General features: G+C 51.1%; 2 protein-coding genes across 4 annotated transcripts in view; one reads left to right on the forward strand and one right to left on the reverse strand.

Moving 5' to 3' along the window:
* Positions 1-344: 344 nt before the first annotated feature.
* NDUFAF5 (NADH:ubiquinone oxidoreductase complex assembly factor 5) lies at positions 345-4,706 on the forward strand. The gene is made up of 11 exons (XM_072332073.1): positions 345-578; positions 648-688; positions 763-826; positions 1,035-1,082; positions 1,175-1,278; positions 1,857-1,896; positions 2,672-2,869; positions 3,353-3,413; positions 3,950-4,033; positions 4,304-4,386; positions 4,503-4,706. Exons 1-11 carry the CDS (start codon positions 363-365, stop codon positions 4,581-4,583), a joined length of 1,020 nt encoding a protein of 339 aa, XP_072188174.1. The 5' UTR covers positions 345-362; the 3' UTR covers positions 4,584-4,706.
* A 744-nt stretch (positions 4,707-5,450) lies between these two features.
* The window catches only part of LOC140250260 (inositol-trisphosphate 3-kinase B-like), a 66,803-nt gene continuing 48,954 nt past the window's right edge, over positions 5,451-23,299 (reverse strand). For all 3 annotated transcript variants that reach the window (XM_072332880.1, XM_072332878.1, XM_072332881.1), the window contains 6 exons: positions 15,718-15,817; positions 15,364-15,577; positions 13,431-13,635; positions 10,663-10,764; positions 9,326-9,397; positions 5,451-7,899 (listed from right to left, as the gene is read on the reverse strand). In XM_072332880.1, the coding sequence (XP_072188981.1) occupies positions 7,684-7,899; positions 9,326-9,397; positions 10,663-10,764; positions 13,431-13,635; positions 15,364-15,577; positions 15,718-15,817 (909 nt within the window). In that variant the 3' untranslated portion in view covers positions 5,451-7,683. The remainder of the gene's footprint in view (positions 7,900-9,325; positions 9,398-10,662; positions 10,765-13,430; positions 13,636-15,363; positions 15,578-15,717; positions 15,818-23,299) is intronic.

Raw genomic sequence — 23,299 nt, forward strand, 5'->3', positions numbered from 1 at the left:
AGGAGACAGATCACAAGGCTGAGATCCTGGCCTGTGAACTTAAATTTAGGGGAGATGCCATCCCTGGCAGTGTTCAAGAGGTGTCTGGATGAGGAGCTATGAGATGTGGTTTAGTGGTTTGCTGTAGCTACAGTAATGGGAGGACGGTTGGACCAGATGATCTTGTAGGTCCTTTCCAACCTTGTGATTCTATAACCCTATGATTCTAAAGGTTTGCACGCTTACCACGACCCCCCAATACCGCTCGGACACCCGCTATACCGCTGACTAAAGTTTCCCCCCCTCTCCCACGCGGTGGCGGAACTGCGGCTGCGGGGCAGCCCGCGCGTGCGCGGAGCGGCGGAGTGGCGGCGGGCGCGAGCATGGCGGCAGCGCGGGCGCTGTGGCGGCCCGGCCTGACCGTCCCTCGGGGCCGCGGCCGGCTCTGGGCGCAGCCGGGACGCGCGGCCGCCGTCCCCCCTCCTAGCGGCGCCTCGCCGGGCGCGCGGAGCCCCTTCGACCGGCGGCTGAAGCGGAAGCAGAAGAACTGGGCGGCGCTGCGGCCGCGGCCGGCGGAGTGCGAGTACCTGCGGGACGCGGTGCGGGACGAGGGGCGGGGCCGGGCCGGGCCGGGCGGGGCGCGGCGCTGACGGGCGGCTCTCCCGTAGGTCGGCGGCGGCGTGGCGGACCGGGTGCTCGACATCCCCAGGTACGCGCTTTCCTACGGAGCGGCGGGCGCGGCGCGTTCCCGCGGCTCCTGACGTTGCCGCGCTTGTCCCGCAGGACGTTCCCTCTGGCTTTGGACCTCGGCTGTGGGAGAGGTTACATCGCCCGGCACCTGAACCAGGTACGGGCCGCCCAGGGAAGGAGCCAGCCGCTGCTGCGCGGCGCCGGAGCGCTGAGGGGACGCCTTGGCGTTGAGGGGACGCCTTGGCGTTGAGGGGACGCCTTGGCGTTGAGGGGACGCCTTGGCGCTGAGGGGACGCCTTGGCGCCTCTGTGCCGAGCCCGCCGTCGGTCTACACGCGTTTGATGGGCGTGCTTGTCTTGTTTCAGGAAGTCATCGAAAAACTCGTTCAGGTCGATATTGCGGAGAACGTTTTCGTAAGTAGCCTTCGAGTGCTGGAGCGCCTCGGGGCCGTGCTGCGGAAACGGTACGTTTCTGATGGGGCTTCTTATCCTTAACCCGACCTTAGAAAAGCACTGTAGAGTCCGAAATCCCTACAGTCAGCGTGGTGGCTGATGAAGAGTTCCTGCCTTTCAAAGAAAACACGTTTGACCTTGTTGTGAGTAGCCTGAGGTACATGATGAGCACTCCTTTACACTTGATTTCAATAGATACACATGTATGTATTTTCACATTGATGTCAGAATATCAGTGCCTTAAACAGCAGGGGTAGGTTAGATGTTAGGCGGCAATTCTTTACTCAGAGGTTGGTGAGGCCCTGGCACTGCTGCCCAGAGCTGTGGTGCCCCATCCCTGGAGGTGCTCTAGGCCGGGTTGGTGGGCCATGGGCAGCCTGAGCTGGTGGGGGGCAGCACATGGCTGGGCTTGGGGCAGAGTGGGCTTGGAGGTCCCTTCCAATCCATAACATTCTATGAAAATACATGGACTTTTTTTCCTGTATTTTGACTAATTAATTGATTTGCAGCTTTTTGAGTCCTTAAAAAAAAACAACACAACATCCTCTTACCTATTGACGTGAATTTCATTCAGTATCACCACGCTTCTCTGAGAGTGTTTGGGAACTTTGGCAGGCCGAGAAGTTGCTTGTGAATTGAACGCCTGTCTGTATATGTTATGTATAACGCATGTTTTTTTTGCCTTCCCCCAAACTTCATGACGCAATTACAAAACGTCCGTTTCTGGTGTTACAGTTTACACTGGGTGAACGACCTTCCTAAAGCTTTTAGAGAGGTGAGGATGTGTTTTTAATACAACTTTTTAAATGAAAAACCAACATTTCCCATGACTTGCATTCAAAGCTCTGTCCGCTTCCTACCACATAAACAGCTCGTGTTACACTCAGGTGTTTTTTGCAATGTTTCTGTCAGTTTGAGGGGTATCAGTTGATGCTTCTGTTAACTTGCTGTCTCGATTCAGTGTAGGATAAATAACCACAAAGCCTGTTTGTATAGTATTTCACCATCACAACAGCTGAGATCATAAGAACTAATGTGAACTGAGGCGATGCTGTTGATTTTGTTCTCTGTTGCGCTTCCTACTTCTCTAAACCAAACTAGTCCACACCTGGTTTAGGGAACTTGAACCCCATGTCTACCTCGGGTGTTTGTTTGGAAACACAACTTGGACCAGATAAAGGCTTTTTGATTCTTAAAAGAAGTGAATATTTGTTGAGGAGGAAAAACTGCAACCAGTGGTGAAAAAATCAGATTTGGGATTATTCCAGCTCCTTCCTGCATGTGAAAACTTCTTTTCAAATAAGCTGCCTTTGGAGCAAGAGCAAGGAATACCTTCTCCTGGTTTCAATTCCTCCTTCATTTCAAACACCTTTGTACGAATAAGAGCACCCTGTTATAGAACAGGAAACTTACAGACTGTAGCGTACTATGTAAATTGTATCGAAGCCGTTATGATTGCTTTTAAGTTCATTTAAACAAAAAAAAAACCCAAAACACTCAGGTATTTAATTGATATTAACAGCACAATATTTTTCCCTTCTGTGTTGTAGATTCATTACGTTCTTAAGCCAGACGGAGTCTTCATTGGTGCAATGTTTGGGGGAGACACTCTGTATGAGCTTCGCTGCTCTTTGCAGCTGGCGGAGTTGGAGAGAGAAGGGGGATTTTCTCCTCACGTGTCACCATTTGTTGCTGTGTCAGATCTGGGACACCTCCTGGCAAGAGCTGGGTTTAACACCCTGACTGTGGTAACTATACAGAAAAGAACAATCAGAGTAATCCAAAACATGGGAGCTGCATGTGTATAAGAGATACTATTTCAGGTGCATTGGTTACACCGTGCTTCCTTTTTTTGCATGTAGCGCAGTTAGCTGAATATGTTTCTGAAATAGCCAGGACTGCCTCCGTTTTTGGCTGAGCAGTGATTAAAGAAACCTGCTGAAATGTACCTCTAGCTTATGGCCCAGTAGAGCCTGTATGGGCAAGGGTGGCAGAGTATGTTATATTTACTTGGAAGAACGTAGGATGCCCCTGCTGCTGCTTCTGAAACCCAGAAGAAACTAACAGCACTTTGGTTAAAACTTCATTGTGTTTGAGCTATTGAACAGAAATATTAAGTATACTTTTAGAGTAATGTTCTATCTGAACAGAAATGATCGACACTGGAAGTTAACATAATGCTATGATCTAAGCTCGATATGTTCTAAAACTAAGCCTTTGAATTCTTTTAGGATACTGATGAAATTCAAGTGAACTATCCAGGGTTGTTTGAGGTTATGGAAGACTTGCAAGGCAAGTATACACTTCAGAAACAAACATTTACTGCATCAGCAGCGCAGATGTGGAAAAGTTAGTGCTTGCTTCTTGACTCCAAGTAAAACTTACGGTAGTAGTGGAAGCAGTCCTTTATCCCTGATACCTTGTCAGTCAGGACAGCAGACTCACCAGCGCATCCCTATTAGCAAGCAAAAGCCAAAGAGTTGTTTTTTGTCATCCGCTGTGAGTTTTCTGCTTGTTTTATTCCTGTTCTTTGTGAGCCTCTTCAGCATAAGCTGCTGAAGAAGCCTGAAAGGAAGACCAAAGCATACATTCAGCCTCTGGCTGAAAAGTGATAATCTAAAATCATTCCTAGCAATGCAAACAGGAGATTGCAAAGTGTTGGCATTAAGAGGTTTGGAATCATAAAGGTACGAATCTTTGCTGCTGTAGATTGTACTCTTACAGTCCGATTGAGAGGATGCTGTAGTTATTTGGTTAGTAGAAAGCTGCATGAAACTCATGGTGTTATGCTGTATCTTCTTTTTCTTAAAGCTAAAACATGTTTTTAGGTATGGGAGAAAGTAATTGCTCTTGGAATAGAAAGCCTCTGCTACACAGGGATACAATGTTGGCAGCTGCAGCAATATACCGAGGTACGTGTTTGATAGGCGAGGAGTTAACCCGAAATGACTCTAATGACGTTTTGTCTTTTCCTATAGAAACAAATACTCTGAATACATATATACTTAACCTTAATTACAGTGACGATTTGAACTGCCTTAATATATCAGCATGCAATATGATTATTGTCCCATATCTTTCCCCACTATCCATTGTGATGAACATTCCGTGCTTAGTTCTACAACTTGGGAAATGAATCGTTTCTTAATGCTGCCGTTGTGTGTGTTTTCTTTGCCTGGCAGAAATGTATGGCAATAGCGATGGCTCAGTACCTGCCACGTTTCAGATCTTCTACATGATTGGATGGAAATTCCACGAGTCACAGGTAACGTGAGTCTCAACTGTGTCCTGTTTAAAATGCATCTTCAAATGACTTACGCTTTAAGAGGATTCTTATAGAATATCTTCAGAGATGATCCTTCTGTTTGCTTTTCCTCTTAGGCAAAGCCTGCACAGAGAGGTTCCGCGACAGTTTCCTTGGGAGATCTGGCAAAAATAGATCAACTTCTTCATCAGAAATAAAAGTGGGTTTTGAGCTCCTACAAAACTCGTCAGTGCAGGTATCCTCCACTGCCTTACATTTTGAAGGGATAATCTGCATCTAGCAGGGAATTGTAATGCCTCCGCTACATCAGATGTGTTAAATGGTGCTATCCCAGTTTGACTTGATCGCTGTATCTTGGTGTCCTACTGACGCCAATAAAGCTTCTCTCAGCCTGCTGTATGGAGATCACCCAGCAGGTGGCGTTCGATAGGCGGTCAGAAGCCTTAATATTAACTAAGCAGCCTCCCCTTGTGCTCCATCGTTCCTCACCTGCATGGAGGACCACGAGGCCTCTCCACACCCAGCCTCACTGCGACACAAGAGGCAGGAAAGCTTTGCAGCTCCAACAAAGGATCTCACACAGCCACAAAGCTGGCTTTCCCCCCAGCCTTCCCACACCTCCATTTACAGTCAGCTGCATTCATGTAGCAACAACTGAAGCCTTTTACCTGAAGCCTCAGTGCCTGAGCTGCAGAACCAAAGCCCGGGGGTTCAGCTTGGGGCTGTGGGAGAGCTAAGCAGCTCCTCAGCGAGCCCCAAACAACTGAACCACGCACAACCCACAGCAGCTCCCCACCACAAGTGCACTTCTAGGAGGCTCATTCTCACAGGTGCTACCTAATAAGATAATTAAGACGAGAATTACCTGAAGACAGGCAGCACCAGCAGAGGTTTCTGTGCAACAGAGTAGAAGATAGCGTTGCTGACCCACGAGGTTTGCATTCTGAGGAGCAGCTCCGTGCACTCAGAGGCTGCTTTGGAAGCCCTCCACGGTCCCAGCACAGCACCAGGGGGCGGCAGCGGCACTGCAGGAGAGCAGCAAAGCCGAAACCGCTGGGGGAGGTTGGAGCAGTGCCCGCTCTGTGCTGCTGGCAATTAGTTCGGATACAAAGAGGTTTCACATCCCTAAGCAAAAGGCATCCCGCAGTTGGCTTAGGGCCCCTGCGGTGAAGCAGCAGAGGTGCTGCCAGGTTCGTTTTCCAGGCTGGGCACTCACACAGACAGCAAACCCAGCCCTACTGTGAGCTGCACACACACACAGAGCCACACCACAGGCTGCTTCCCATAGGCCTTTATTGGGACCGTTACAGGAGTTCGGTACAGGCACTGTGCGTTGGTGTTCCAGAGCAGTTACCCAGCGGTCCAAAGGGGAGGTGGGGAGCAGCTCACGACAACCATCCCAGCCTTCAGGAAGGACATCTGAGAAACAGTCCGCTTCTTTTTGAAGCCACCAAGTGAGGGATCCGGTTTACAAACAGGCTTAAAAATTAATATATATATTTATATATATGAGCAACTCAGAGCTAAAGTACAGCAATAACTGGTACATATCTAAGCGTATCTGTTCAAATCCTTTCTCCGAAGCTGGAAAAGGGATGGTTTAAAAACTCAAAGGACAGTTAAAACAACAGGGATTCCATGCATTAAGGTTTAGTGTTTTGTGCAATTAAAATGGGATGAAATAAATATAACTTAAAAACAAACAAACAAACCAACCCAACCTTTCCCGTGACACTAACGGAGCAGAGGCAAGTCTGTAAGGCACTTCTGCACGGGCTGCTCCCGAAAGCCTGACAAAGAGCTGCAGCACTGCGACCATTTCCAATGGGGAGATACGGGCTGAAACAAACCTTGACCTCAATACCAGGGACAGAGGTCGGGGCACGGCTGTCACTGACTTAATAGCCTGGTCCCCATCATCATTACCTGAAACCGACCCGCAGCAGGGAGGCCCTGGAGCATCGCCCCTGCAGAGGGATGAGCGGGGCCTGGGGCTGCAGCTCAGCCCTGCCATCTGTCAATAGCTGACCTTTAGCGAGCCAGCGCTGATGCGAGCAAGCTGCTTAGTTCAAATGTTCCAGGAAGTCAAAAAATAGCCTCCGCCCTGAATAGGGAACTGCTTGTTTTCACAGGACTCGGAGCAGGGAGGCCGGATGCAGGCTGGGGAGCTCACGGCCGAGAGCAGAGCCTGCAAGCATTGCAAAGGAAAAAAAGAAGGGAAGGCACAGGGGTGCCTCCTCCCTCCCTGCTTTGCCTATCAAGGCTGGTGTTGCATCTTGAATGCTGCTTGTCCCCGTGACCTCCAGCCCCTGCCTGCTGGGCATGAATCTGGCCCCAGGGGAATGCTGGAGGTGCTGCGGGCAGGAGGGAGGTCTGGGCCCCGAGCAGGTGCTGGCAGCACAACCCCTACGGCAGCACAGCCTTTAGCATGCATCAGATGAAGAGCAGCCAAACTGGTTGGCTGCCTTAGGTTTCATCAGGCTCCTCTATACTGTTTTTCTCCCTGCAGGCCTAGCAAGGCCTTTATTCCCTGCAGAGAATGGAGAGCTGGGGTTGAATCTCCAACAAGCAACTTACAGCATCACCATGCCACTGCAGCACCTGGCCATGGTAGGTCCCCACACCCAGCACACGGCCCTGCAGTAACTCATCAAGGGTGGAGCAGCCTCCACAGGGTTAAGGAGACTGCTCCAGCACAAAGAAAAACCCAAACTTGCCTTTCTTATGACTCCTAAGGACTCAGCACAGCCAGTTTCCTAGGGCGAAAGGTGCTGGCAAAGGCAGATGCTCCCCACCAAGAACCCTTCACCATCTCCAAGCCTTCCTTGCTCGTGCCCACTGTGTATGGGAGGGTTCCAGGCACAGCCAGAGGTGGTTTCGGGATGAAGCCTCTGAAGCTGGAGCAGGGAGAACCCTGCAGCACCACAGAGCCCGGCTGCAGCATCCCTGATCCACAGCCACCTGGGAGGGAGGTTCGCTGAAAACCAAGCTGCACAAGAGGCAAAAGCATGTGCCCGTCTAACCAATCCCTCCCAGGCTGCCACCAACTCTGTGAAGCCAAGGTTCCAAGTTCAGTATTTGTTCTGGCAGGTTAGCTTTGTATTTACACATAAGTGGGGGGGGGGAAGGGAGGAAATACCCTAAAAAAAGAACAAAAAACACCACAACAAAACCACCTTAAATAGGGAGAGTATAGCTTTAAAATTGGAAGGGCAAGGGTTGGAAAGTGTCTTGTAGTGCAGTTCAGAAGAGTCAGTTGGGGGGAGGTTTGGGTAGTGGCAGAGTCGGACGCAGGCTTTAATGCAAGTCCTCGCTCTGGGACAAGTCTGTCAGGATCTGGATGAGGTTGTCCAGCCCCCAGAGGTAGCCGTCCTCTCTGTTCCCTTCCACCCAGGGCACGTTGTGCTGGAGAACTTGTCCTTCGGGCAGCGGGGTGGTTTTCCCAAAGTCGATCATCCAGACTTTGGCTTGTTCCTTTTTGTCGTGAATGAAGAGCAGGGAGCTCCCTATTACCTGCAGAGAGAGGCAGACAGTTAGAGGTGCGTTGGCCCAGCCATATTCTCAGCCCAGCTGCGGGGCAGCTCAGGCTGCATTTGCAAGAGGTTAAGTCAAGATTTTGCATGAGCAAAAGCAAGAGCAGTGCTTTGCAGGCGGCCTTTGCACATGCAAACCAGGTATTCAGAGCAGCTGATTTACTTCAATCCCTGCTTCTGGCAGGAGGAGAAGGTCAGCAAAACACAGGCACAGAAAAGAGAGAGATGGAATTTCAGAAACCAAGGCAAGGTCCTTGGGGAAGGAGTGAGATGAACCTCAGCCTTCCAGTGGGAGCCTTCCCAAGGCCAGCTCACGGCAGCTGGCTGGCACTGCTCACACTCACCAGCCCCACAGAACGGTGTGCTCCCAGAGCAAGGGGATGGCGCAGCATCCTGCATAAAGCGCCGTTCTGTCAAAGCCAGATCCCCCTCTAAAGCTCTCAGGCACCTCTCTTGGCTAGAACAGAGCATCTGAAGGACAACCTTTTGCTGACGCTTTGCTGCCTGGCTTGGCTGGCTGGATCCTCCCGCAGCTCCCTGGAGGAGCCCTGGCCCCTGGGGTGCAAAGAACCTGGCAGCCCCTCTGCTGTGCTTCACCCTGAAGCAGGATGGAAAGTTAATGCCTCTTCTTCGTAATTTTTAAGGCTTGGAAACTGCTTTCAGAACATCTTTGAAAGGCTGTTTTGTTTCTGCGTTTTCAAATGGACTCCTGGCACTTCAGCGCAGGCAGCATTTTGTTTCCATCACTGCACTGACCTGAAACATTCGTAAGTGGCGTTTCCCTGCATTTCCCCCACTGCTGTGCTGCGTGCAGGGGGAGCTGTGCCAGCTTCTCCCACCTGTAAGATCCCAAGGAAATGCACTCTCAAGAGTTCATTAACCAGATGCAGCATCAAATACCCTTTGCCAACGCTAGTGTCCTTCCAGGACAACGTCCTGACTGTGGTGCCCTGGCTCAGCAAAAGCAGTCTCAGGGGAGGTCTGCAATTCATAGCTAAAATGAAGCCTTGTTTGGAGGCATGGAGGAGCTGACAGCCACGTGGTACCTCACCTGTGCACCCAGGCAGGAGCTTCTCTCCAGAAGACCTCTGTGTTTTCACACTAGGAACTTCTCCCAGTCATACAGAACCATAAGCAGCCTGAATTCCTCCTCATCAACTTCTAACCTGCATGAGCACTGGTTTCTATCAGATCTGAGCCCATACCAGACGCATGAATATTGCATCAGTCATCTGCTGCATTCCCACATGAGGATTAGATCAACAGGTGTGAAAATATGGCTATTAGAACCAATGGAAAGTTCTAGAAATGCAAAGCCTCTGACCTCAACTCCCCTCTTTAATCAAGCTGAGACAAACCACTCTAGTGTACTTAAGTGAGACGCGAGGAAGGAGTGTGCGCATTACCTCATGGCACTTGAAGAATGGAGACGTCTCCAGGGTGGCACGGATCCCCTTCAACCGGTTCAGGTAACTGTTCTGGAATGAGAAAGGAGCAGTCAGCTCTGGGAGAGGCCTGCAGGAAAACTGCTGCACAGGGCAGAGGGCTGCCCTTCCAGAACCCCCTCTCTGATAGCATATATGTACAGAGAGATGGCGTTCCCTCTTTATGGAGATCCGCCTTTTCACCTCTGTAACATCACATGGGTCAAGTACCACAGGTTGAGAGCATTCGCTTTGCTGCACATGTACTTTTCCCTGTGGCACCCATGGTGCTCTTGAGGAGGAAACGCAGCAGACGCTGCTGTGCCTGCTGCTTTCTTTTCCCACTCGGACTCATTTAAGAACTCAACACACTTCATTTCATTCGCCATTTTATCACTCCGTCCCTTGGGGATCACAAGATACTTTTATAGCTCACTATCAGCACTTCTGCAAATCCAGAACCACACATTGGAATGCTTTTACACAGTCAGTATGCAGATTGAGACCAGGCACCTGGTATGAGCATCCCTGCGCACTTCTGGAAGGCAATAAGGGCTCTCTGTGGCCCCTCAGGTCCACATCTCCAAGGCTGAGACAGAAAGTCTGTACACAGCAGGAACCTGGGCAATGTAACACAACCCAATTGTTCCCAGTGTCTGGGGAGACTCGGGATGGCAATGGTTTGACCGAGGAGTCCTGTGCTGAGCCACTGCACGATGCACTACTAACCTAACCTGCAGGCCCAGGGAAATTCCTGGGTGAATACAGTCAAAGCAGGTCTGAGGGAGGCAGTGCCCAGGGCCACTGCAGCAATTCATCTGTAGGCTTTATATTGTACAGCTTAAAATGGGAGTCCTTTGTCCAATAGGGCAGTTGACACAGCCTGTATGAATCGTTCACAGCCACATCTCTTGCTCTCTGGACAACGTGATACAACCCAGGAAATTCTGTGGTGTGCCCGTGCCCAGGGCACACTGTGTGGGGCAGCCCACCCTGCAGTGCAGCAGTCCTGGCCCTGTCACAGGCCAAAAGCAAAGCTGGGAACTGCCCTTAGCCTCAGGGATGGGGGCACAGAGCCTCTGCAGCGGGTTTTGGGGCTGAACCCCGAGCACCCTCAGTGGCCTTTGACCTGCTCAGTGCTGCTGCAGCAAACACGTACCACTTCCCAGCCTACTGCTGCTTTCTGCTGCTCTCCCTCCACCCTCACGCCAGGATGGGGTTTCTCTTCCCCATCTCTCTATTCAGAGAGCTATCCTGGGCTGCAGAGCAGCCACCAGAGGAACCCTCTGTGTGCAGATCCCGCAGTATCTCCCACTCACCAGCACATTGCGGTTCCCCCTTGTGAACTCCCTGAAGGCCTCAGTGACCTGCTCCTTTGTTCGCGTCTTCTTGAAGTCCCGGTTCACAGTGCCGTCCTCTTTCTGGAAAGGAAGGCAGTGCTGTGAGCAGGACAGGGAGAGAGGCAGCCAGGGGAGGGCTTGAGTGTCTCTGCAGCCACATGCGTCCCTATGCAGGGTGTGGGCAGTGGAGGGGACAGGAGCCAAAAAACATCCTGTAGGCTGGGGAGGATAAATAAGGATGAAGAAGCAAAGCAGAGGCTGGGTGAGACGAGCCCAGCACCAAGAGCAGAACCCGTGTGCAGGTCAGAACCTCCTGCCCACGTAAGCATCCTACCTGTAGGCCACACGTGCTCAGCACTCACTACCTGGCTTTGGCCGCAGCCACGTATGCATCAGGACTCATTGAGCACGCACACAATGTATAGGGGAAGTTGACAGCACTGCCACACATCCGTCACGTGAATCCTGATGTGGTGGCTCCAACGTCAGCCCACCCTCTCCCAGGGGAATGACAGACATCAGTCTGTAGGAGTGCCACGGCATCGATTCCACACGTCAGGAGCACGACTTTTTCCACAAAGCATCCCAGAAAGGAGATGGACTTCCAAGTGCTCATAAAAATAATGCAAGCTGCAGATGGCCTTTCCGATAAGGCAGCCTTCGTGAAAGCCAAGAGGGCTGCCCATAATGCTGCTCTCACAATTACCTCCCTCCCACGGCTTCCTTGCCCAGCCAGATGCTGCTGCCACAGGGTTGATGACTGCGGTGACATTTCCAGGTGTCTGAGCCCCACGGGGGCTGGCTTCCACACAACAAGTGTGAGGGGGCTGATAAGAGCTATGGAGCTACGGCCGCTTTCCCTACAGCAGGTCCAATTGGTGCTGGTGGCACCAAGACGGGGCTGAGTTTGGCCACCAGCACCACGGGCCAAAGGGCTCACAGGCTGCCCAGCTGGAGTATAACAGGCACAGGTACATAGGAGCCATTATCAGCCCCCACCAATGGCCCAGTCCCAGGAATGTCTCTGTAGCAATATCCAACCACAGCCACGCTGTGGGAAGTGGTGAACAACTCTCAGGTCACAGCAGGAACTTGAACAATATTTTTTTTTTTTGCAGAGGGCAACTCTCCAGAAAGCTCAAACTGGGTCAAGAGGGATCATTTGTACTCCTTTAACTCATTAACGTTGTTAATAGCTGCTGTTCGTAACTCCAGAAAGTTAAGTAAGTGGCACCAACTACATTATGCAAAGGAAGATCTCCATTCTGGAGAGGAAGAACCATAACCTTGAGGTCACAGGGAAAGTGGGAGCTCAGCTGGCAGAGACTCCCCATCCCTGTCCCCATCCTCACTGCCAGCCCTGCACTGCCCACTAGTGATGCTGCTGCATCCAGCCCCCAGGACCAGACCCTGCCCCTTCTGCAGGCATCCAGCTGCTGGCTCCAAACACACCTCCCTCATCAGCATCAGTCCATAAGCAAAAGGTTCACCGCCTCTTATCCCTCAGTAGGAAAGAAAGCAGGGGGAGACTTGTGGTTGAATGTTCCCAGAACGGAGGAGATGCAGCATCACAACACAACTCACCTGGCTCCAACAGCCACAAATGAGCATAACCTGCTAATATCTTAGCTTAGGGGAATATAAGCCAGAAGCCAAGGGATTTAAGGAGAATTACAGTAATTAGAGCCTTGATCAAATTAGGCAGCCCCTAGCTGCAGTGGCAGGATTACCCCTGGAGGTCAGCACTTTCCAACATGTTAAAATTAAAGGGCTGTCTCACTGCTTGGACAAACTCCATTGCCAACACTGTGCCGCAGTGACTTACAGCTGACTAAAGCAGGGAACAACTCTCCTCCATCAGCCCTGGCTTTTACGTTCCTCCACAGCACTTTCTGGCCTGTGTGGGAAAAGGATTTGTTGGTTTGGGTTGTTGCTTTTTTTACTTTTTCATTTCAAGCATTTCATATATGACCTGTTTTTGCTATAAAGTCCAAAAACATCCCCAAAGCACAGACTGAAAAGCACCACTGGAGGCCAAGGATATATCAAACTGGCCTATAAATAGGCAGATACTCTTGATTATAGCATGTAAGCAGGGAGAAGAAAGAGTGCACGTGAGCTTTGGCCCCAGCTGGCCCACTCCCTTTTTATATAGCTGCAGTTTTATAATAAGCACCAGTAATGGGAACCAGGCAAAGGGTAGGCAGGAGCAGCCCATGGCGTGCTTGCACATGTCTGCAGCAGAAAAGGGATTTCAAGGGCTGGGGATGGTAGCAAAGAGCTGCCTGACCCACTGCAGAGAGCTGATGCAGACAGCAGCCTAAGCACAGCACAGGCTGGGACCCCTCATGTTGCTGTATGCTGGGAAGTGCTGCAAGGCCCAGCCCCAGAGCTGCTCCTTGGGTGTGAGAGCATGGCTGCATTACAAAGAATGAGATGAGCTCTGCTGGCCGTGAAATGCATCTCCAGAAATAAGCACAGCAGCTCAGAGCAAAGGCATTGCCCAGCTGCAGGGAAAACAACAGAGTGGCTGATTTAACAGAGTTATGGCTAAAACTGTCACCTTTCATCAATGCCCTGAGCTCAGCTGCGCTTTCAGAAGGGCACAAACAGGTGGCTGGCGAGGAACCCCAATATGACACTGTTCCACTAGCAGCCTGCTCTATGTGCGCATGCTACTGTGAGTAGTTTTGAAAAGCCCCTCAGCAGCAGTTCCTGCTGGCTGCACACCCATGGGGCAGCCTCACCTTTATCCCCTCAATCCTGAAGCCCAGCGTGGCTGTGGAGCTGATGGTCTCCCTCCACTGCATGTAGCGGGGCTTGGTGACTGCCCGCAGCACGTTCTCCTCTTTGGTGGGAGCATCGGGATCCACCTCAATCATCTTCTGGTACATGTCCTTCCTCAGGCTCGGCTTCTTCCGGGCCTTTATCAGCTCTTCCTCCAAGTATGTTCTGTAAGGAGACGGGGGGAATATCATCAGGGCTATGAACATCGTTAAAAATCATCTTAGAAGGTCTGTTCCAAACCTTTCTATGATTCTGTGATCCAGTTTGCACCTCAGAGCTATAATCCTGCTGAAATCAACATCCCATCATCAACACCTGCTTCTTACCAAGGAACCAAAGCCAGCCTAGCAATGACAAGGAAGGTTACGTCTCATTGCCAACCCTTGGTACTGGGAGGCCAGTGCTCAGCAAGCCTGAGCAGGGACTTGATCTCACAATCAGGATGCAGCTTTCAAAACACACCCAGGAAATTTTCCACATGCTTTGGGAGCATTGAAGGCAACAGAGGTGGCCACATCCCACTCCTCAGTGTCAGTAGTGTCTGCTGCTCCTTTTGATCTCCAGTCAATGCAGGCAGCTACTGCCAAAGCCTCCCATGCACTTTGCTGTCCTCTCACCTTGCACATCACAAGGATGCGGCTCACTGGCTGCTAAGCAGGTTGATTCCAAGCTGAGCTGTTGCACTGACACACAGTTATACAGTCTATAGGTAAACAGCAGTTATACAGATGCTTTGTATGAAAGATCACTGTGATAGAAAGATAATCCATGATACATGGAAAATGCTCACCAATGTTGAAGGCTCACAGTAAACTCCACCAAGGAGCGATCTCCAGAGAAAGAGATCCTGCCTTACTGGTAGTCATCCCTTAAGTGAGATCTAGGAGAGCTGGAGCCAATCTCCACCCCTTTCAGTAGCACAGCTGAATTACCTTCACCTGTGCTCCTGCAGCTGACTCATTGCTTGTCTCAGATGGTTAATCAGAGGTTCAGGCTGTGATCAGCAGTTTCCCATACAGCTGCTGATGATTTTATCCAGTATCTATCTGGTTTAACCGGACCATCTAGCAAAAGCTTCTGTACAGTACAGAGAAGTAGAAGGGATGCAGCTTTGACCAGGTGCTCACTATCATTCTCAGGACCTCAGGGTGCAGCTGGTTTTAGGGATTAAGGAGAGGGGCTGCAGGGGAGTGTGCAAAGAGCTCTGCATCCTCTGGAGGAGCAGCTCCATGTGCCAGAATGCACTGACAGAAAACAAGACTTCCTTCAGCAGCAATGAGCCATTACACAGCTCCTCTTGCCGCTCTCAAGGATGCCTCAGCTGAGACCAGCTGGTATTCAGGCTCTCTGCAAACATCTTGCCAAGCCAGGAGAGATGTCTCTGCAAAACAACTTAGGAGAGACCCTACCTGTCCCCTCCTTTTCCCTATAGCTAAACTTCACATTCCACACTCCGTGCACAGCAATGCAGAAGTGCTGAGCCCTCTGCCCAGGTTGCTTGCAATAAAATGTGGTTTGCAAAATGCAAGGGGAGGATGCTGCGCAGCCCCTGTGGGAAGCATTCCTTGCCTCCCTGCTGCCTGACACCCCAGGTCAAGTGTCACACTGAGTGTTTGGGATGGGAAAAAACCCACATTCCCACCTTGTACAGAAACCATCAACTTTTCCAGCAGTGCAAGCATCTCTGCCACACCTGAGCCACCCTGAAGCCAGTGAGGGGGACTGAACCTGTGCTACCAGGTCCTTCCAATGCCCAGGCTTCCTCACACCGCTCTCTTCATGCTGTTGGCTTAGCTTTGGCTGGAGGTGGTACTCTCACCTGTATGCCTCAGAGGATTTCACCCTCTGCTTTCAGTATCTTAGAACTCAAGCAGTGCCCCCAGAGTCACTCACCTGACCCCCATCTTGCAGTCCATAACACAGGGGGAGTCAAATTCAGCTAGCAGATCTTCCATCTGGTTGTATCGCTCCCCATCCTTCATGACATCTCCGTGGTAGGCAGGAACGTAGGGCTTCAGGACATCGTTCATCAGGCGGTCAAGGCAGCGTTGCTCTGACTCACAGTGCTTCTTCAGTATCCTGCCATTGGCTGCTGCCTTGAAACTACCTGAGGGGGACAAGAGACCGTGAGGCACTTAATCTGGGTGTGGGGTGGCAAGGTGCCTCCCCAAACCAAAAGGGGCAGCCCAACACATCAGAAGTATCTCCATGACCGAAAGAGCCCCTGGCATTCCCATTGCTCTCTACCTGCGTGTCCTGCAAGCTGGATCCAGGGATACTTCTTCTTGAAGGACATCACAAACGGGGACCAGTGCACCATGTTCTTGATCTTCCGCCATGATTTGCTCTAAGGAGAAAAAAAAACCTGAAGGTGAATGCAATGTTTTAAGCTTTTACTGTCCATAAAGTCACTCCAGGCAGCACGTGGCCATCTTGGACAAAGCAGGAGGCACCGGAGCCAGCACAGAATGGAAAGCAAATAGAGAATTTGCTCTTTTCCCATCACCCTGCGCCAAGGCAGAGTCACTGCGCCTCAGCACTACAGTCAGAAATCACGAGTAACTTCTGTAAAGCAGGCAGCCCTTCTTCCAGCTGGCTGCTTCTGATGGTGACAGCGCAGCCATATGCATCACCTTGCCTCCGATCCCTCGTATCCCAGCACCGTGAGGACATCTGCCCATCTTTGGGAACGCATGAGTGCTGCAGATCACAGCAGACCAAGTGGGGAAGGGAGCCCAAGGTTCCTCCTGGGGCACAAAGCTCCACTCCAGACCCAGTGGGTAGGAAGAGACACTCACACGTGCAAAAGCTCACCGAGGCATTTTTTGCTCCCCACTGAATGACAGCTGCTTTGTTTATCAGGTTTGCAACATGCCCACGTCCAGCCTGACCTCTTTGGCTGATCAGTAACCATGTTTTGGAGAAGAATTCCCCCCTGAAGCATTGTGTTCTTTGCCAGATGGATTGTACAAAACTATTTACATTACTTCAGTGAGAGTGTCGTTGGATATATGCAAACCTCTCTTGAAGGCGTGCTCCTTCCTGGGGAGAGGTTTTCCCTGGATTGTTCTGGGGAACACGCTGCTAACAAAAGGCAGCGACAATGGAAAAATGCCTTCTTGTAGAAGAGGAGACAAACAAGCTTCATCCTGGCTACAAGGAGCTACTGGGTTCAGCTGGAAGTCCACAGATAAATTATCCTCACTCGCTCCATTCCTAATGCATGTGAGGGAGCCTTCCAGAAGGGCCCAGTAATATCTTCCTTGTGTTTGGAGAGCTGGCCTCTGTTCCAGTAACACTTTGCAGACAAGCGGAGAAGAGCCAGCGGCCCCAACTTGCAGCTTGGATGCTTGTCTGGAGTGAACTCACAGCACAGGAATCCGTGCTGGGAACTGCTGACATGTTTAAAAGGAAGGAGCCAGACGAGGATGTCAGTGTCTGCAGTGTGGAAACTCCACTGAGTTACACAGCACTACATCCCAGCCCTGAGGCAGCAGGGTACTGCACAGAGCAGGTAGGGGGATAGAGGTTGGGAGCGAAGTCCTTTCTGCATCCCCTTCCCCCTTCCCATCCAGGAGGTGAAGCTGGCTCTTCCCCTGGACAACTGCCTGGTACCAGGAGCACCAAGCACACACTGCTACCAGTATGTGAGCACAGCAGCTTGACACGGAGCTCTGCCACAGGGGGTGACACCAGAATCCCCTGCACCCCTCTGCACATCAGCTTTGCTCAGCAGCATGGCTTGCTTGCCTTGGCAGGGCAGTTCCCTACCTGACATGAGGATGGATGTTTTTATTTCCAAGCGCTGTGCCAGAACTGGTGTGTTGTAGCTGTTCTTTGTTCTCCTCTTGGCAGAGAGCGAGAGGAAAGCTGGGGGGGTGGGGGGGGTCCCTCTTTTTGTTTTTAAAATAGAAACATCAAGTCCTGACAGATGTCATGAAAAAAGAGTGAGGAAAAAACTCTGAGGGAGCCTGGACCCCAGACAAGCACAGCACACCTCGTCTGAAACAAAGAGAAGGTGTCCTGGTACCCTACAGCAGCTCGGTAAGCCCCTCAGTCTCAGGAAACCAGCCAAGGCAATGCAACTCCCCTGGCCAAGATTTTGTTTTTCAGAGGTTACAGCTGTGCAGCTAAAACCTTGATGCACATCAAGACACAGGCAGAATGAAGCCAAGTGTCCCCTGGCGCAGTGCAAACCACTGGTCCCACTTTGCTAGGGCTGCCCAAGCCCTAGATGTGCTTGGCTCACATAGACCACTGAGTGCACTCTGAACAGGGGTCTCCTGCTCTGTTAGGATGCAAAGGGAGCGCTCAACCACTGTCACTGCTTCAATCTTATTTGCCCACAATGAAGTGAGCAGGCGGCACATCATGCCAAGAGCCGAGCACGCTTGTTTTGTTTGGTCAGAGTCGGTGCCATACACGCATCACTTACAGCTGCTTGTGGCATCCTGACGCCCCGCTCTCCCCAAATTCCAGCCCCCAGCTGCTTCCCCTCCCCAAAAGCTCACTAAGCTGTGCTGACCAACTGAGCTCTCACAGCAGCTGCATGTAGCCTAGATAAGCAGATGTGCAGAAGGTGTCCGATGCAGTTTGACACTTCTGAGTTAAAACCCCTTTGACCATCAGCACATGCCGATCCATCAGCTGCGATGCAGCAGTTTAGTGACTCTTGAAAATGAACGTGGTGAGGAGCAGCACCATTTGCACTCATCATCTGCCACGTGCCAATTTCTGCCTCTGCTTTCTCCCAGCCCCTCATCAGCTCATCCCAGCAGTGGCGTGGTGAACAGGACCAGAGGAGCTGAGCCCTCCTGGACAGGACCCACATCTAGGCAAGGAGAGAGGAGTGCTGGGAAAACAATTTAATCTTCTCTGTGTATAACTTTGCTTATCTGAAGCTTAAGGCAAACGCCAGGCTTTCCCCGTCTGTCAATAGAGCTTTATACGGAAAGAACAACATGGGAGAACTTAGGCCAACCCAGAAGGTCAGAGGATACATTGTGTTTAATTAGATTAAACAAAAAAGTGACTGATGAGCTCAGTCCTCACTGCACATTTTCCCTCTGGCAGATGGCTTTCCTCTCGTGCCTGCTCAGGGATATGGGCTTTTCTGGCCACTCCCTTCCCCTTCTAAGTGCAGGGTTTGGTTGGTGCTATGGGGAGCTGGGGCTGCTTTGCCCTTCACTGTGCGTCGAGCCAGAGAGACGGGCAGAAAACAATTTCATCTGTTGGAATTATCACAGAATCTGTAAGATTGGAAAAGCCATCTAAGACCATCATGTCCAACCACCAACCCACCTCCACCGTGCCCACATCCCTCAGTGCCACATCTCCTCATTCCTTTAACACCTCCAGAAATGGTGACCCCACCACCTCCCTGAGCAGCCTGTGCCAGTGCATCACCACTCCTTCTGAGAAGAAACTTCTCCTAATATCCAACCCATTATGGTTTCCTATGGTTTGACAGGACTGAACGTTCCTGGAAATAGCTGGAGATGGATCCTTTCTATGCACTGCTGGAGTCAAGGTCATGCAGCTGGAGCAGGGAAGAGTGGGAGCAGCATTGCATGAACTTCATCCCTTTCTCCCAGGAAGATACTGAAATAAACGAGGAGCAGAAGACAGGAAAACTGAGAGCAGATAGCAGGGCCTCGCTGCTCTCTGCTTTCACTTCCAGCTCTTCCAGAATGGGAACTCGCTGCTGAGCACCGGCCTCCTTGGGAAGGGGCTTTGGTGAGGCCTGAGACACGCCTCACTGCTGAGCTGGGCTGGTGAGCTGCTCCTTGTGTCTGCAGCCTTGCGGTTTGACAAACAGCAACTCAAGCAGCTGAGGAGAGCAGACTTTGCACTGGAGAGGCCTCCTCTGCAATAAATAAATACGTGGGGCAGCGTTTGCCCACAGAGTTCACTTCGTGTCGGCTCGCTCAGGGGCCACACGCACACAGCCAAGGGAAAGGAAGCCATTTCGTTTTCCATGTTTAAAAGAACGAATGTGTTTTCTTTTGGTCTTTAGAAAGCAGTTAAGGTTTCCCTAGTGATGGCTGTTTCCCTTCACTGGGAAAAGCTCCACTGGGGAGGCGAGGAGGCCAGCTCTGCTCAGTGTGCAGGGTGCTGGCGGCAGAGGGCAATGGAGCAGGGCGGGCAGGGACCTGCATGCTGCCAGTGGCCTCCTCTGTGCCCCCTGCACACAGGGTCAATGCTGAAACCACTCATGATGTGCTCCAGGTCACTAACAAGGAGCTCAGGCTGTACCCTGCCGCTGGGCAGCCTTCTGGCAGGGGAGCCCCACCAGCCCAATGTCTTATGCAGTCTTCTTCCAATGCAAACCGCCCACATCCACACCAATGTGGCTGAAGTTGCTGCCTTCTCTGCCATCTGTGGGAGCTTAACACGAGTGACAGAGGAGCCTGGGCCAGAACGCAGGGAAGCCAGGAACATCTGCTGGGATCATTGAAAATTATTCCAGCCTATTGGAAAAAAACAGGAGCTCATTGCAGACTCCCCCTTCCTGCTTACGATGCTGGAGAGGAGAAAGCCCAGATGGGTGTCCGTGGTGCTTGGAAGCGGCCTTCCCTCTGACAATAGGAGGAAGCCCCATTGCTGTGGGACCGGCAGCAGCACCCGGTGTGTGGAGATGGTCGCAGCCTCCCCCTGCTCACTCACAGCGCACAGTGATGTGTGGGCACGTGCAGGGGGCTGAATCAAAAGCATTGGGTGGGAGAGAGGCAGAAGTGGCCCTGGAGCTGCGGTTGTCTCTGTGAGTGTTGCTTCCCGACTGGCAGCCTCCCCCTTCAGTCAAGGCAAAATCTTCCTAGAACAGATCAGTCATAACTGGCTTTCCAGTAAAGCTGCATGAATTAATTGTACGCATTAGGCAAGTCCAGCCCACTTTCCTGAGAGGGAACGGATCCAGATCTCTGGAAATGCCTTTGTTACTCATTAGGTACATACAAATGACATTTGTTAAGCAATTTTCAGCTTAGAGAATTCAAAGGGAAACAGAAACAGTGGGTCACTTCTGGTGGACTGCTAGCAAAGTCCTGTGCTGCTGCCCCAGCAAGCAGCTCCCTTCTAAAAGGCAGCCAATGATAAAAATGCTCACCGGCAGCTCAAGGCAGGCCCGGGGCTGGGCAGTGGGTCAGGCACCCAGCTGAGATAGCAGTGTGGCACACGTCAGGGAGCTGGGATGCCCAAAGCAACCCTCAAAACAAAGGGTGGTTTGGAGAGATATCCCCCAGCTCAAGACACCCACCAGCACACGGTAAGGTGAGGGGGCTCACTCCCCTTCTCTTCAGCCTTCCTTGTGAACAAGCAGGGCAACCTCAGACTTCTAGCAAGACTCTGCAAAACCAATGCCACGTCATGAAAGGTTAATGATGCAGTCTGGATCCAGAGGCCCAGCTTTTAGAAGTGAGCTGCTCTGTTGTAGAAACTCCCAGCAAACGTTCCTGCCGCTGTTGCCTTGCTCTGTTCACTTATGGAGATGGCTTACTGCTCTGGCACTGCACATTACAGAACATGTACACTGGAAATGCACCCTTCTACCAAGAAAAAGCGCAATGCTCTGAGAGCGGCCTAAGTGCTGGAGGCTGCAGGAGGAGCACACGGGAGGGGAAAAGTCATGGCGAGGGCTACGATAGTTTGCTTAGAATAAATATGTTTTTTAAAATTAGTCATCAGCCCCGACCACGCCTGCACTTACTGCGTACATGGAGTGTAAAAAGCCGGTTTAAAAGAGCTGTTATAAGTTTCATAAACACAACCAAACCATAAAGCTGAATGTTCAACAGGCATGACCTTTTAATTTGCCTTTAAATCAGTTTAGCACTTTCATTTGCGCTTGGAGCCCCTTGTGTTTGGATAGCACTCTGACGGAGCAAAGTGCTCGGTAGACTTTATTGGCTCTCATGTCAGAGAAGCTGGTGCTGCATGGCTGGAGGAGCCCCTGCTGACACAGCAGCTGCTGAGAGCACCAGCCACAGCTCCGTGGCTTTCCAACCCAGCCTTGTGCCGACACGCAGGGCTGGCACAGGGGAGGAAAAAGAAGATTTCAGTTGTAAAGTCCTAAGATACTGAAGAAGAACCATGCTGATACTAAAACAGCACCATGCTCAGGACAGCGTGTCACCCTGCAGGGCTGAGGCTGGTACAGGCACACAGAGGATGTGCTGGGATGCAGAGCAGTCTCAGAGGAGCTGGACTCAATGATGCTTATGGGCCCATTCCAGATTGTGGTGTCCTGTGATTCTATGATACTAAATGAGTAGAAGTCTGCCTCCCGCACGCTGTCATCCCCCTCCTGGGATGTGGGAGGAGAGGGTCTGAGCAGCCCAGCAGTGTTGGCACCATGCTGGCTGCACACAGCACACCCAGAGGTGACCCAGCCAATTCAGATTCCTCATTTAAAGAGTGAGACCTGAAAATGCACATTTGCCTTTTTCTTTTTTCTTTTCTTTTAAAGCGAAGCAGTTTCTAAAATAAATATTTCTCTTGAGAGAGGCTGTATTTGAGGCGAGCAGCAGAAGCCAGGCACGCGGCACGCCGTGGTGTTTGAGCACATAACTCCAGCACCAGCCTCTGAGCGCCGCTTTAGCAACAAGCAGCTCCCCTCCAACAAGCTGTGACATCCTTTCAAGAAGTAGAAATGGCGGGTTTCACGTGAAAATCCAAGTAGTCTTTCCCAGAACGGCCCTATCAAATTTGAAGAAAAGGCTTGAGCCATTTTCTGGTCCAAATAAGGACAAGAAAGTGAAGGGTAGGAGGCTGTTATATCTAGCCATATAATCACAAAGGCGCTGGCGGATGCGATACAATGAACCCATTACAAACGTGGGTGGAACAAAGGCAGAGTTTAGCTCATTGTGTCTTAGCATTTCTAAATATATTTTCTCTTGGGGGAAGAGGGAGTGAGAAGAGAAACGAACGTAGGGAAGGTGCCTGGTTCTCCATATGACTGGGGCTCGGCAAGCCCATATCTGCAAGGCTGTCACTGTGGGCAGCAGCAAATCCTCCTGCTGAAGGAGACTATGTTTAGCTCTGAGGGTGAGGGAAGCAGAAGAGGAGGTAGAAAAATTTAGTCATCTTCCCTCAGACACTTTGTTGTTTGTTTACTTCAGCAGCACTTGACTTAGTCACTAGGTCTCCAACTGGCTATTTTTAGTATTATTATTTTTTTTTTCAAAGAAAATAAGAGAAAAAAGAAACTCCTCTCCATGTAAGTGGGGTGATTTGGAGACAGTACATGGCTAATGGCCAGGACTTCACCCTGTAGGGGTGCTGTAGAAGCCCAGGAGCGGCTCTGTCAAGTACAGCAGCCTGCTGGCATTTCCATTTGACGGCAGCAAGAAACAAAAATGCTGAGTGCAAGCGTGACCAATAGCTGAGCACCCCAGTGCCTCAAAGGGTCCGTGCCCAGCGCCTGCATCTGATTCCCATTCTGCTGCCCCCCCAGACAGCAAGCCTGCTGGTACAGCAGCAACATGGTACACTTTCCAGTCAACTCACAAAGGGTTTTCTGGAGGTCTCAGAAGGCACCCACAGAACTCACAGCTTCCTGTTGCTTTAAGTAAAGCCTGCAAGTAAAGCTTAAACTTTACTACAAAGCAGCATAAGCAGGTCCTTGTTCCTCATTGTCATTTGGTACCATACAGCGAGATGTGCGTTGTTAACCTACAAATAGGAAACGCTGCAGCAGTGTTGGAAAAATGTGGTGTTTTTCCTGTACTAACACAAGCACAATGGCCAAGTGCCAGATGCCTCTGCCCCTTCTTTGAAGGCCGACGGAATTCCTCGCAGAGCTCCTAAATTCCTGCTGCATTAGCACCCA

Source organism: Excalfactoria chinensis, chromosome 3, assembly GCF_039878825.1.
Source record: "Excalfactoria chinensis isolate bCotChi1 chromosome 3, bCotChi1.hap2, whole genome shotgun sequence".
Lineage (NCBI taxonomy): Eukaryota > Metazoa > Chordata > Aves > Galliformes > Phasianidae > Excalfactoria > Excalfactoria chinensis.

What these genes read in the sequence shown, in the direction of transcription:
- NDUFAF5 (XM_072332073.1), top strand. Translation starts at nt 363, where the DNA reads ATGGCGGCAGCGCGGGCGCTGTGGCGGCCCGGCCTGACCGTCCCTCGG. An exon ending in TTCCTAAAGCTTTTAGAGAG is followed by an intron (nt 1,897 to 2,671) that starts GTGAGGATGTGT and finishes TCTGTGTTGTAG; the next exon opens with ATTCATTACGTTCTTAAGCC. An exon ending in GGAAATTCCACGAGTCACAG is followed by an intron (nt 4,387 to 4,502) that starts GTAACGTGAGTC and finishes TTTTCCTCTTAG; the next exon opens with GCAAAGCCTGCACAGAGAGG.